This window comes from Bos javanicus, chromosome 2 (assembly GCF_032452875.1).
Source record: "Bos javanicus breed banteng chromosome 2, ARS-OSU_banteng_1.0, whole genome shotgun sequence".
Taxonomy (NCBI): domain Eukaryota; kingdom Metazoa; phylum Chordata; class Mammalia; order Artiodactyla; family Bovidae; genus Bos; species Bos javanicus.
In genome coordinates this window covers 125,302,914-125,315,731 of record NC_083869.1, presented here as the reverse complement: position 1 = coordinate 125,315,731, position 12,818 = coordinate 125,302,914, and the positions used below count along the sequence as shown (strand labels likewise).

At 44.2% G+C, this 12,818-nt stretch overlaps 1 protein-coding gene across 7 annotated transcripts in view; it reads right to left on the bottom strand.

Moving 5' to 3' along the window:
- Positions 1–717: 717 nt before the first annotated feature.
- Positions 718–12,818, bottom strand: part of EYA3 (EYA transcriptional coactivator and phosphatase 3) — a 189,724-nt gene continuing 177,623 nt past the window's right edge. For all 7 annotated transcript variants that reach the window (XM_061391230.1, XM_061391241.1, XM_061391221.1 and 4 more), the window contains 2 exons: positions 10,043–10,143; positions 718–4,395 (listed from right to left, as the gene is read on the bottom strand). In XM_061391230.1, coding sequence (XP_061247214.1) covers positions 4,315–4,395; positions 10,043–10,143 — 182 coding nt within the window. In that variant the 3' untranslated portion in view covers positions 718–4,314. The remainder of the gene's footprint in view (positions 4,396–10,042; positions 10,144–12,818) is intronic.

The following is a 12,818-nucleotide window of genomic DNA, read 5'->3' as shown; positions in this document are numbered from 1 at the left end:
AAAGGTAACTGATACTCTGATGTACTTCTGACCAATGAGCAAGGTTACTTCAGCTACACGATGGGGCTCCAAATATGCACCTTCTGAGCAAAAGATTTAGTGCCCCAGTATACAAGGCAGCCTCCTCTTCTCTGGGGGAATTTATTTGGGGAAAAATACATCTTATAGTCTGACATGGATGGTATTTGGAAGCTAGAATCCAATTCTAATCTTATTTGGAATAAAAGGCAAAAGGACTCGTTTTCCAGACCAATGAAAAGTCAGACTCAAATCTAAAAAAATGACAAGAGAAAAAGTAGCTAATTTAACATGAAAACAAGCCAATCAAACAGTTTGATTATCAATTTGTCGGCTTTATTGCTTTTGCATTTGAAGCTCAGCACAGCAAGGTATTGATTTCTTAGTAATTAAATTTCAGCACATTTGACAGCAAATGAAATCTCTTGGCATTCCAGTCCTAAACTTTGAAAAGCAATATTTTTAGAAACAATTGAGACTTTCCTTTGAAAATTATTTTAAAATATTTATTTTCTCATTTATCTGTACTGAACGGCTAGTGTTTTTTGTTTTTTTTTGGTGAAATTAATGATGAAGTTATTGAAAGGGTGCCATCTTTCTAATGAGCTCTGCATATTTTTTTTGAAGCCTGACTCAGGAGCATACTCAGCTAGGCAACTGGGTTGATCCTACTCAGAAAAGACACAGGAGCAAACCATATAGAAAATAAAAACTTTATTTTTTCAAGTTTATAAGATAGTTCCCATTACATATAACATTATGGTCAAGGACTCGACAGCCACAAATGCCCGCAGTCACATAAATATATCCAATCAATGCCTTTTCCTGATAAATGAGGCACCTGAAGTCCAGAGGGTCATGTTTCGAGTAGAAGTCGTCCTTAATGGGATGGCTCCCATCAGTGCATTAGGAACTAGCCAAGTAACCTTGCATGCTAGAGCTCTCTGACTCGGGAGAGGAAGGGACAGGGCCTGCTGATCAGAGGTGGGCCAGAATTAGATGCTGTCTTGTGGTTAAGATATTTCAAAATCGAAGAATTCCGATTTGGCTTCTACAGCTTGAGTACTTGGGAAGTTTCAACTTTTGAATGAAAAGGGAAACCGATTTAGTGGTGAGAAACAGAAGCTTGGCTTAAGAGGGCTCCTAATGCCCGCTTCTGCAGGAGCAAGGAGAGAAAGGCCCGAAGCTCACCACCCCATGGTTTCAGCCATCGCTCCCCCAGGGAGAGGGAGTGTGTGGCTCCACCCCTAAACCCCTCTCCCTCTTGGTTCAGTGGCACTGACACCCATTCAAGGTAGTGAACATTGAGAAGCTCCATATGCTGCAGCTGGAGTTGGCCCATCAGATTCTGCTTGGAGCTTTAACGCGAACTAGTTTGTGTAAACTGCGAACAAGCTGTGGCACAAAGTCTCCTGGGACACTAGGTTTGCTCCCCCCAGTTGCAGAGCAGAAGACAGAAATACCCCAAACCAAACAAAAGCCCCACTAGGCATCTAGATCTGGAGCAGGCATCCACTCTCCTGGCCACCACCTGCTGCCCCAGGGGCACCGGACAGGGTGATGCTAAGGCACAGTCAGTTTTACATTCGAAAGGAAAACCACCTCTTAGACCCAGGACATGGCTGACAATTCCAGATCCCTTACTACAGATGGCCCAGCTCTCACCATGAAATGTGCAGACCCATCTTACAAAACCCATGGTGCCCAACTGGGAAAGGGACTCATCAGGTGGGGACTCTTTTTGGTAGAGGGCTTTCCCCTAAACGAGAAGGACCCATAGTATCCTTTGGACCTCAGCCTCCAAGAGCTTGCTGCGCTGCCCACTTGCTTTCCTCTCCGGATCTCTGTGCCATGGAGGAGGAAAGCAGGTTTACTGAAGAGCACTGGGTTCCCTGGACGATTCATTTTGGCAAAGAGGAGCCAGGAAGCTCCCATTTCCTGTCTGCCCTCTGATCAACCAGAAAAGAGCAAAGACGGCACTGCCCAGGGAGCGTCCTCACCTCTCTTAGCCAGTTTCAAGTTCCTTTTGCAAAGCCCTAAGCTATGCAGTCAGAGCAGGAGGGAAAAGGCCATCGGAAAAGGAGTCCCAAGTCATACTCTAGGAATAAAGAGCTCCCAGCAGGCAAGCAGAGGAAAGTATGTGAGTGTGTGTGTGTGTACTTGTGAGCATGATGCGCAGACTGCTCTGCAGTCTCAGCAGCCTGAAGCACAGCACCAACCAGGTGGCCTAGGAGCAGGGCAAGAAACCAACAGCTCTACTGCCAGGATGGGGTGGGGTGGAGAGGCCTGGAAGTAAAGATCGACCATGCACCCTAGAACACGCTAAGATCAATTATCAAGCAAGACAGAGCAGCATCCGGGCAACTATGGTGAACTCGGACCAAGAAGGTCCGCCTCAGACTATATATCCTCCCCCATCCAAAGGAAACAGCCCGAAGAGGCAGCTTGGTGATAAGCACTGATTTGAGCTCCTCTCCAAACACCTCTTACCTACAACTGAGTTATGAAGCACTTTCTCAATTCGTTCTGAAGGAATGTGTACACCAGCCTTTCTCTGGGTGATCTGGCATTAGAGGGAATCTGGCCCCTTCTGTGCTGGGAGCATCCGCAAGTGGATATGCTAAACCTCTGAGGGTAAGCAGTGATGGCTGTGGTTGGTCAAGGACGCCGCCTGCTAAGGACCCAGACTGCATCTCTCTGAGGTGCTTATAAAATCACCTCTCTCCGTGCAACCTGGGAGAGGCTAAACTTCCTGAGCTCTAAGGAAGTTTATGCGGCCTGAGCACGTGCCCAGGCTGCTTGTGGAGGGTGGGGCATCCACCAATACAGCTGGACTGAAGGCTGTGACTCGTACCTGGGCACCCACCCAACTTCCCAGAGGTCAGGTTGGGAGATGTTCCCGCATTTGGCCCACGGTTGAGTTTTCAGGCATGGCGTAGGGGGATCTACAACCTCATTTAAATCAGGTGAGTCTTTCTGGCTTTCGGGTTTCCCATTTTAGAAAGGGACTTGAGAAGTGGGAAGCAGATCCCGTAGGAAAACTGGGCTTTGGTCACAGCCATCTGGTCTTCAGTTTCAGGCCGAGATCTGGGTAAATACATGCCCAGAACACCACTCACAGGGCTTAAAGGATTCAGAGCATGAAGTCCAATTCCTTAGTAGTTTTGGCCAAAATGCGGTTATGAGCCTCTTCTCAGACTTGATTTGACTACTTGGGTCCAAAGCCTGGGGACAGGCCAGAGCTGTGTGGGGGTGGATATGAGGTGCAGAGGGTGGACTAGCCTGGCACTGATGACTAAGAAGGGGGAGGCCCGGTGGGGATGGCCTCTGTTGGGGAAGGGTGCTTTCCTGCAGGAGGAAAAGCTGGAATCTTCCTGTTTCAAGGGCCAAAGAAGTGGACATTCCTAAGAAGCCTTAGGTCTTCTCTCCAGTTTGAAGGTAAGCCCTCGTTAGCTTTGACAAAGAGTCAAGCTGAAGGCTGAAAATTTACTAAGAAGAGTTTCTAGGATTGTGCCATTTGGTCAAAAAGGGAGAGGGATTGGGAAGGGGACTAAGGCTTCTAGGATGGGAAACAGCAAAGTCTAAAATTAATCAGTGTCCCAGGCCCCACAGTTCAGCCAACCAGGAGGTGGAAGCGTGGGAAGGAGCCCACCCTTGAGAGCAGACCACTGGAGCAGCTAAGGGGGTGCTACTGTCACACAGAGGTATCTCAGATATTTCAGTTACGATTTTCCAAGGAAACTTTACACACCCCTTTCTTGCTAGAAAAAGAAAGGGGGAGGGGAATCTGCTTCAGAGAGACCAGACCCTTACCTATAAAAATAACATATACATTCACTGGGAGTATGTTCTACAGCTAAGGAGATTACAAAGACTGCAAGAGATGTTATAAAAGTCTGCTGCGTTTATCCTATCACCACAAGTTAATAGCAGTTCTCAATCTGGTCATGGACGCAGAGTGCAACTCTGCCCCAAGGATTTCCTTTTCTTCATTTTTTTGGAAACAAGATAAAACAAACAAACAAACAAAAAACCAGAAGAATTAAAAGCACTGTAGCTGCGGTGAGTCTATTGTTCTCTCAATCCAACTATCTCCCGCTCCTGTGCAAGGATGAACACGGGGCTGCAGCTCACGCACAGCAAAAATCAGCTTCATCTCTTGCAGCTGTTGGTTTTGATTGTGTTCTCGCCAGCATTCCATGGAGAAAGAGAGAGAGAATTCCCAGTTGGTTCCGGTCTCTGGCTCCCTTCAAGGAGTGAAAAGGAGCTCATGGGGAAGGCTCTTCATTCCAGTTTTTAGAGAAAATCAAGCTCCAAAGCCTGGTGGAGGGACACCAGGTCTCCGTGGTTTGTGATCCTCCAGAAGGGCATGTTGTGCTGGAAGGGGGAGCAGGGGTAACTGGTTAACTCAACTTCTTCCGGGAGCTCGTATTCATCCATACCCCTTCCTCCATAGACCTCTCCCCAAAGTACTCGGAGCCCTCTCTACTGCTACTACACTGTGAGATCATTATACTCATCAAATATGTATAAGGACTTTGTACTTCCCATGTGGCACAGTGGTCAGGAATCCACCTGCCAGTGTAGGAGACATGGGTTTGATCCCTGTGTCAGGAAGATCCTCTGGAAAAGAAATGGCAACCCACTCCAGTATTCTTACTTGGAAAATTTCATGGACGGAGGAGTCTGGTGGGCTGCATGCAGTCCATGGCTTGCAGAGTTGGACATGAGTGAGCGACTGAGCATGCACACAGGGACTTTTATACACTTATATATGTGAGCGATTTTAATTAGGTTTCAGTGGTAACCCTGTGCTTTGAGATATACTTGTTAGCTACTATGTAGGACACTCAGATCAAATAAGATGACCCACGTAAGAAATCAGTATTAATATAATATTATTTTATAATATTACATTTTCACATATATCCTGGAATGTGAAGTCAAGTGGGCCTTAGGAAGGAAGCATCATTATGAACAAAGCTAGTGGAGGTGATGGAATTCCAGTTGAGCTATTTCAAATCCTAAAAGATGATGCTGTTAAAGTGCTGCACTCAATATGTCAGGAAATTTGGAAAACTCAGCAATGGCCACAGGACTGGAAAAGGTCAGTTTTCATTCCAATCCCAAAGATAGGCAATGCCAAAGAATGCTCAAACTAACGCACAATTGCACTCATCTCATATGCTAGTAAAGTAATGCTCAAAATTCTCCAAGCCCAGGGTTCAGCAATACGTTGAACCGTGAACTTCCAGATGGTCAAGCTGGTTTTAGAAAAGGCAGAGGAACCAGAGATCAAATTGTCAACATCTGCTGGATCATCAAAAAAGAAAGTTCCAGAAAAACAGCTATTTCTGCTTTATTGACTATGCCAAAGCCTTTGTGTGGATCACAATAAACTGGAAAATTCTGAAAGAGTGGGAATACCAGACCACCTGACCTGCCTCTTGAGAAACCTGTATGCAGGTCAGGAAGCAATGGTTAGAACTAGACGTGGAATAACAGACTGGTTCCAAATAGGAAAAGGAGTACGTCAAGGCTGTATATTGTCACCCTGCTTATTTAACTTATATGCAGAGTACATCATGAGAAACGCTGGACTGGAAGAAACACAAGCTGGAATCAAGATTGCCAGGAGAAGTATCAATAACTTCAGATATGCAGATGACACCATCCTTATGGCAGAAAGCGAAGAGGAACTAAAGAGCCTCTTGATGAAAGTGAAAGAAGAGAGTGAAAAAGTTGGCTCAAAACTCAACATTCAGAAAACTAAGATCATGGCATCCAGTCCCATCACTTCATGGCAAATAGATGGGAAAAAAGTGGAAACAGTGGCTGACTTTAATTTTCTAGGCTCCAAAATCACTGCAGATGGCGATTGCAGTCATGAAATTAAAAGATGCTTACTCCTTGGAAGGAAAGTTATGACCAACCTAGACAGCATATTACAAAGCAGAGACATTACTTTGCCAACAAAGGTCCGTCTAGTCAAGGCTATGGTTTTTCCAGTGGTCATGTATGGATGTGAGAGTTGGACTGTGAAGAAAGCTGAGCACCGAAGAATTGATGCTTTTGAACTGTGGTGTTGGAGAAGACTCTTGAAGAGTCCCTTGGACTGCAAGGAGATCCAACCAGTCCATCCTAAAGGAGATCAGTCCTGGGTGTTCATTGGAAGGACTGATGTTGAAGCTGAAACTCCAATACTTTGGCTACCTGATGCAAAGAGCTGACTCATCTGAAAAGACCCTGATGCTGGGAAAGATTGAGGGCTGGAGGAGAAGGGGATGACAGAGGATGATATGGCTGGATGGCATCACTGACTCAATGGACATGGGTTTGGGTGGACTCCGGAAGTTGGTGATGGACAGGGAGGCCTGGTGTATTGCCGTTCATGGGGTCACAAAGAATCAGACATGACTGAACGACTGAACTGAACTGAACATTTTCTTTTTTTTTTTTTGAACATTTTCTTACAAATAGTCTATTTTCTATTAGGTGCAGAGCTGCAGGCCCAAATCTTGTTCATGACCAAGGTGCACAACATAGAGATCAAGGAAATAATAGTCCAGGTTCAATGCATGATACAGGATGCTTGGGGCTGGAGCACTGGGATGACCCAGAGGGATGGTACGGGGCAGGAAGTGGGAGGGGGGGTTCAGGATGGGGAACACGTGTACACCCGTGGTGGATTCATGTTGATGTATGGCAAAACCAATTCAATATTGAAAAGTAATTAGCCATCTGTATGTCTTCTTTGGAGAAATGTCTATTTAGTTCTTTGGCCCAAACACATGAAAAGATGCTCAACATCACTCATTATCAGAGAAATGCAAATCAAAACCACTATGAGGTACCATTTCACGCCAGTCAGAATGGCTGCGATCCAAAAGTCTACAAGCAATAAATGCTGGAGAGGGTGTGGAGAAAAGGGAACCCTCTTACACTGTTGGTGGGAATGCAAACTAGTACAGCCACTATGGAGAACAGTGTGGGGATTCCTTAAAAAACTGGAAATAGAACTGCCTTATGACCCAGCAATCCCACTGCTGGGCATACACACTGAGGAAACCAGAAGGGAAAGAGACACGTGTACCCCAATGTTCATCGCAGCACTGTTTATAATAGCCAGGACATGGAAGCAACCTAGATGCCCATCAGCAGATGAATGGATAAGAAAGCTGTGGTACATATACACAATGGAATATTACTCAGCCATTAAAAAGAATACATTTGAATCAGTTCTAATGAGATGGATGAAACTGGAACCTATTATACAGAGTGAAGTAAGCCAGAAAGAAAAACACCAATACAGTATACTAACGCGTATATATGGAATTTAGAAAGATGGTAACAATAACCCTGTGTACGAGACAGCAAAAGAGACACCGATGTATAGATCAGTCTTATGGACTCTGTGGGAGAGGGAGAGGGTGGGGAGATTTGGGAGAATAGCATTGAAACATGTATAATATCATGTATGAAATGAGTCACCAGTCCAGGTTCGATGCACGGTACTGGATGCTTGGGGCTGGTGCACTGGGATGACCCAGAGGGAGGGTAGGGGAGGGAGGAGGGTTCAGGATGGGGAACGTGAGTATACCTGTGGCGGATTCATTTCGATATTTGGCAAAACTAATACAATATTGTAAAGTTTAAAAATAAAATAAAATTTAAAAAAATTAAAAAAAAAAAGAAAAGTAATTAGCCTCCAATTAAAATAAATAAATTTATATTAAAAGAAAAGGAAATAATAATCCCACTATCTTAGGTGATCAGTCATGTACAAAATACTGTGTGCCATTCTGGAAGCCACATTTTAAAGAAACGCTTTGAAAAACGTGAGTGGTGGAAAACATGTTCTATAAAGTTGATGCTATGCTAAGTCACTTCAGTCGTGTCCGACTCTGTGCGACCCCATAGACGGCAGCCCACCAGGTTCCCCGTCCCTGGGATTCTCCAGGCAAGAACACTGGAGTGGGTTGCCATTTCCTTCTCCAATGCATGAAAGTGAAAAGTGAAAGTGAAGTCGCTCAGTTGTGTCCGACTCTTAGCGACCCCATGGATTGCAGCCTAACAGGCTCCTCCGTCCTCGGGATTTTCCAAGCAAGAGTATTGGAGTGGGGTGCCACTGCCTTCTCCGATAAAGTCGATGGTGGTTAGCCTTACCAATCATCTTGTTCAGACTGGTTGCAAGTTACCTGGAATATTGAAAGTCCCGAGAACACAGTTCTTTTGGCATGGAGCTCAGTGCTTTTTCAAGCCTACTGCTCACATATAATATTTTAAAAGGTCTTTAATATACAGAAGAGGAGGGCTTCCCTGGTGTCCAGTGGTTAAGAATCTACCTTCCAATGCGATCCCTGGTGAGGGAACTAAGATCCCAAATGCTGCAATTACTAAAGCCTGCACCCTCTAGAGCCTGTGCTCAGCAATTAAGAGAAGCCTGAGTATCGCAACTACAGAGAAGCCCTTGCACACTTTAACAAAAACACCCATCACAGCAAAAAAAAAAAAAAAGAAAAAAAAGAGGAAGAAGACTTGTGCTCAGCAGTGCAAGATTAAGACCAGGAAGCAAAGGAGAAAGGTTAAGCTCAATGGAAGGAGGAACATTCTAAGAACCTGAACGACTCCACAGTGGAACAGGATACCTGAGAAGCAGTTTCCTCATCCTTAGGTATACTCAAACAGGGACTTGACAGAAAGTCTTCTGGCAAAGAGGCTGCAGAAAAGATCCCTCACAGGGAGGAGACTGACCTGGATGGAGCTCTAAGACATTTTCCAATGGCTATAGTCTAGGGCATCTACTTGGAGACATGAAGTCTGATAACACTTGAGTTGTTATCCTCCCCACTCCCTTCTTTAGACCAAGAAGCAGCAGCGCCTACATCCACTAGTGACTTCCCCAGAGGGCAACAAGCACTTTAAAATTAAAGTTTTGGAGATAACATATGAAAAAAAAAAACCAAAAACAAACCCTTGAAGAAGTCCTTGAATTGCTACCTAGAGTGGCAAATGAAAACATAATTAGGTAATAATGCCACTGACTACCAAACGTAGTTCATTAACCGCTGCTGAAGGTTTGTATGTTAACTAGATGGAAAAAACTCAGGGCAAATGGTTCTAGCTGGCAACCCAGTGCCTCCATGTCTAAGAAACTGCTGGAAGAAAACTGAGGTAGAGAGGGAAAGAACTTCTGTAGGTCCATTTAGCAGATGAAAACTCTCAAAGAGAGTAATTAAACTGTCCAAAGTCACAGAGCTATTAAATGGATGCAATGAGACGTGAACGTGTCTTCATAGCCAAGACTTTTTCATCTGCTGTTCCCTGTATTAAAAAGGGATGACCTGGAGTTGGGACTGCTTAGCAAGGAGGTTAACATTGGGATAATTTTTCCAGGGCTCAGGAGCAGGCAGGACTTTCTCTAAACAACTCCCAGTTGATCGCACTGGTTTTTTGAGAATCCAAGCCTAGGAAAGACTGAATGATTGGTCTTTTTGGTAGTGGAGTCTCACCCTCTTGAGAAAGCATTGCCCTGTAAGATGAAGATGAGGCCCACATCAGGTTTAATCATGTGGGCTCCTTGTAGGAGGGCTCAAAGATTTTAAGATTTTTAGCATGGCAGGGAGGAGAGAGAAAGGGAGGATCTAATAACTTATAGGGAAAACTGCACGGAGGGGGGAAAAATGACCCTTTTGCTTTTTCTGATAAAAGAAAAATGGGGACTTCCCTGTGGTTCAGTGGCTAAAACTCCATGCTCCCAATGCAGGGGCCTGGGTTCAACCTCTGGTCGGGGAACTAAATCCCACAAGCCACAAATAAGAGTCTGCATGCCACAACTAAAAGGCCCTGTATGCTGCAACTAAGACCCAGCACAGCCAAATAAATTAAAAAAAAAAAAAAAGATAAAATGGGAGAGGAAGGGAAACAGTGTAAGTGCACAATAGATTGTATAATTTCCGAGTTTTAGGATTCTCCTAACTGTTCAACGTATTCGCATATAGACTATGTTTTTTGCCATGGTTACCTGTTTGGCTGCGATTTCTTCATCTCGTCCATCTCCAATCACTACATATGTGACTTTTTTCCCAAACCTCGACACAATTCTCTCGAAGCAGCTCTCCTTACCTGATAAGAAAAAGACATTTGCTCTTAGGACATTCCTTCTTTTTTTCAATATCAAAGAAAAGGGATGCTGCTAGGTTCACCTGCCTGTGCTTAGACAAAATCAGGGTGGCAGCTAGAGACCCAGCAGGCCCTCTGCCCAAAGAGTGTGCAATAGTTCCATTCACACCACAGACTTTTTAGGCACTGGCTCTCTAGGTTCTCACTTTAGCAGTGAGGGTGAAGTCCCGAAGATCTGAGAGTGGGGGTTTCTATAAACACAGGGTGAGAGCTGTGCACACTTCCCCCCTCTTCCACAGCTCCTGGACTTCACGGCATACAGAGCAGTTTTCAAGTAATTCTTCCACTTAAGATAATCTGGTGAGATGAGATCCATCCTCTATTTCAGTAGATGGAAATACACCCAACTTGCCCCAGATTACAAACAAGCCAGTAGCTAGACTCTGAGCCTCTGACTCTAAGTCTAGGCTCTGGTCACTGTGCCACGAAGAAAGGATGATTTTTGAGGGGACACCATTAGTGAAAGAAAAAGATGAGGAAGTCCCTGATTCCTGGTGAGTAATGGGACAAACAGGCATTTCCTTCCAACCCTACATTTCCGAGAGAAACAGTTCTAGGCATGGGCCTTCTGTCTCTCAGGAGGGGAGGAGCCAGAGTATAGATGAATATGGCAGTGAATACGGCAGCGATGTCTGTCACAGCTGGAATTCCCTCCCTCATACTGTGTAACTACAACTGAGACCCTGTATCACTTTCAGTGACCTTGGGAAACGGGTGATTTAAACCCACTGCAGACAGTTCTTGGAAACACAGTAATGTATCCGAGCTCAAATCTCACCTGGAACCAACATCTAAACACACACATGACACTGCTTATGGCAAAGACACTATTTGCACCAGTAAATAAAATTATTTCTCTTGGCTCTCCCTTCACCATCTCTTAGGCTTTATTTCTATTTCTGCCATATTCTTCAGTTAAGTAAGGCCCTAACTCTGCTTCCTTTTTTTATTCTGCTCCATTAACCTTCTTGTCCTTCCCGATTCAAGTGACTTAACATCAGGGCTCCTGTGTGAATAAGAAAAAGGTGCCTCTTCCTCAAGGCACTTGAATGCCATCTGCTGGAAAACTGTTGTAATAAAATATACAAATACAGGAAATACACAAAGCTCAGATGACTAAAACATAAGTAACAAGAACCTTACACCCATACTCAGAAATCCTGGGTGGTACAGCTGAGCAACCGCAAGTCTGTGACAAGCCTAGCTCAGGGGGCACCTCAAACCTGGACCCGACTCTGGTGCACTCTTAATACAAGGGGCTTCAACCTCCCACTGCATACAAGGCTTGGTTTAGACGCACTTAGGTCCTTTTCAACGCTCCCACTACAACAGCACTGTCACGCCTTACTCTGATATCAAGCATTCAAACCATGTTTGCTGAGTAAATACACATTAATTTCACAAATGATTCAGGGGATGACACTAGTCCAGATCTTCAGCCCCAATTTAAGCATTAAATGATTCAAATAATAATGAGTTAATATATGTTCTTATTAAGTGTTAAAAGTTGTGTGTCTAATCCCACTCCAACCATTATGTCCTTACTACCTAATCCAACCTCTGCTAGAGCCACAGTCAAATTTATGATTTAGAGAAAAAACTTTTAGTAGGATCCTAAATCAGTAGAATTTTAGAAATTTCTCCTAAGACCTAACAAAGGGAAAGTCTTATATTTAGAAGTCAGAGACACTGAGATGTTTTCATTGTCCTGGCCTGCAACGATCAAGGAAGAAATACAATTAGGAATGTCTCCTCTAAAAGGATTAAGAATGAGCTATTAACAACTCAGGGTAAAGTAGTAGCCATTTGAAAAAATAATTCCAACATAGTTGGTAAATACATTTTCATTTTATACTTTCAAAATAATCCTAGAGATGAGCTTTCCTGTTCGGGAGGATGAGACCAATGAGTGGTAAGCTTACCAAATGTCAAGCAATAGAAGCTGTAACTGCAAGACGCCCAGGCCTGTGGAGATTTAGGTTCCTGGGCTTCCTCTATTAGAAATACCGTTGACATTTTCAGAAATGATCTTGAGAATTCTCTTTAATGTCCAGATCACAGAGTGGCCACGCAGAGAACTGCAATTCTGAAATAATTTCAGAGGAACTGAACAAACATTTCCTCTGCCCACTCTCATCTTACAGCTCTGTGAAGGCAAGCCTCAAGCCTCTCACTGTGGTTACCATGGTGCCAGGTACCACTGGAGCTCAGCTAATGAGCTCTGGACGAAATGAGAAAATCACCAAATAAGCACACTTATTGTCAGAAGGAATAAAGTCACGTCCATTAGTTTGATGAGCCTCTGAGTGCCAGGAAGCAGAATCAAGCACCACAGAAATTCCCCTTTCAGGTGTGGGAACCTAAGTGAATGATCAGAGCTCTTACAAAACACGCAGTAAAGCAGCAGCAGGAGCGAGCTCTGAGGGGAGGTTTCAGATGTATCTCCCCTATCAAAGCCCTTGTAAATGAAATAATTCAACACACAAAAAAAGAACAATAAAAACAAATGCCTGTACATCTACCACCAACCCAGCTTTGTCAAACCTTAACACTATAGAGTTGCTTTAGATAAAAAAAAAAATATAAGAATGAGGGTTTCCCTGGTGGATCAGTGGTAA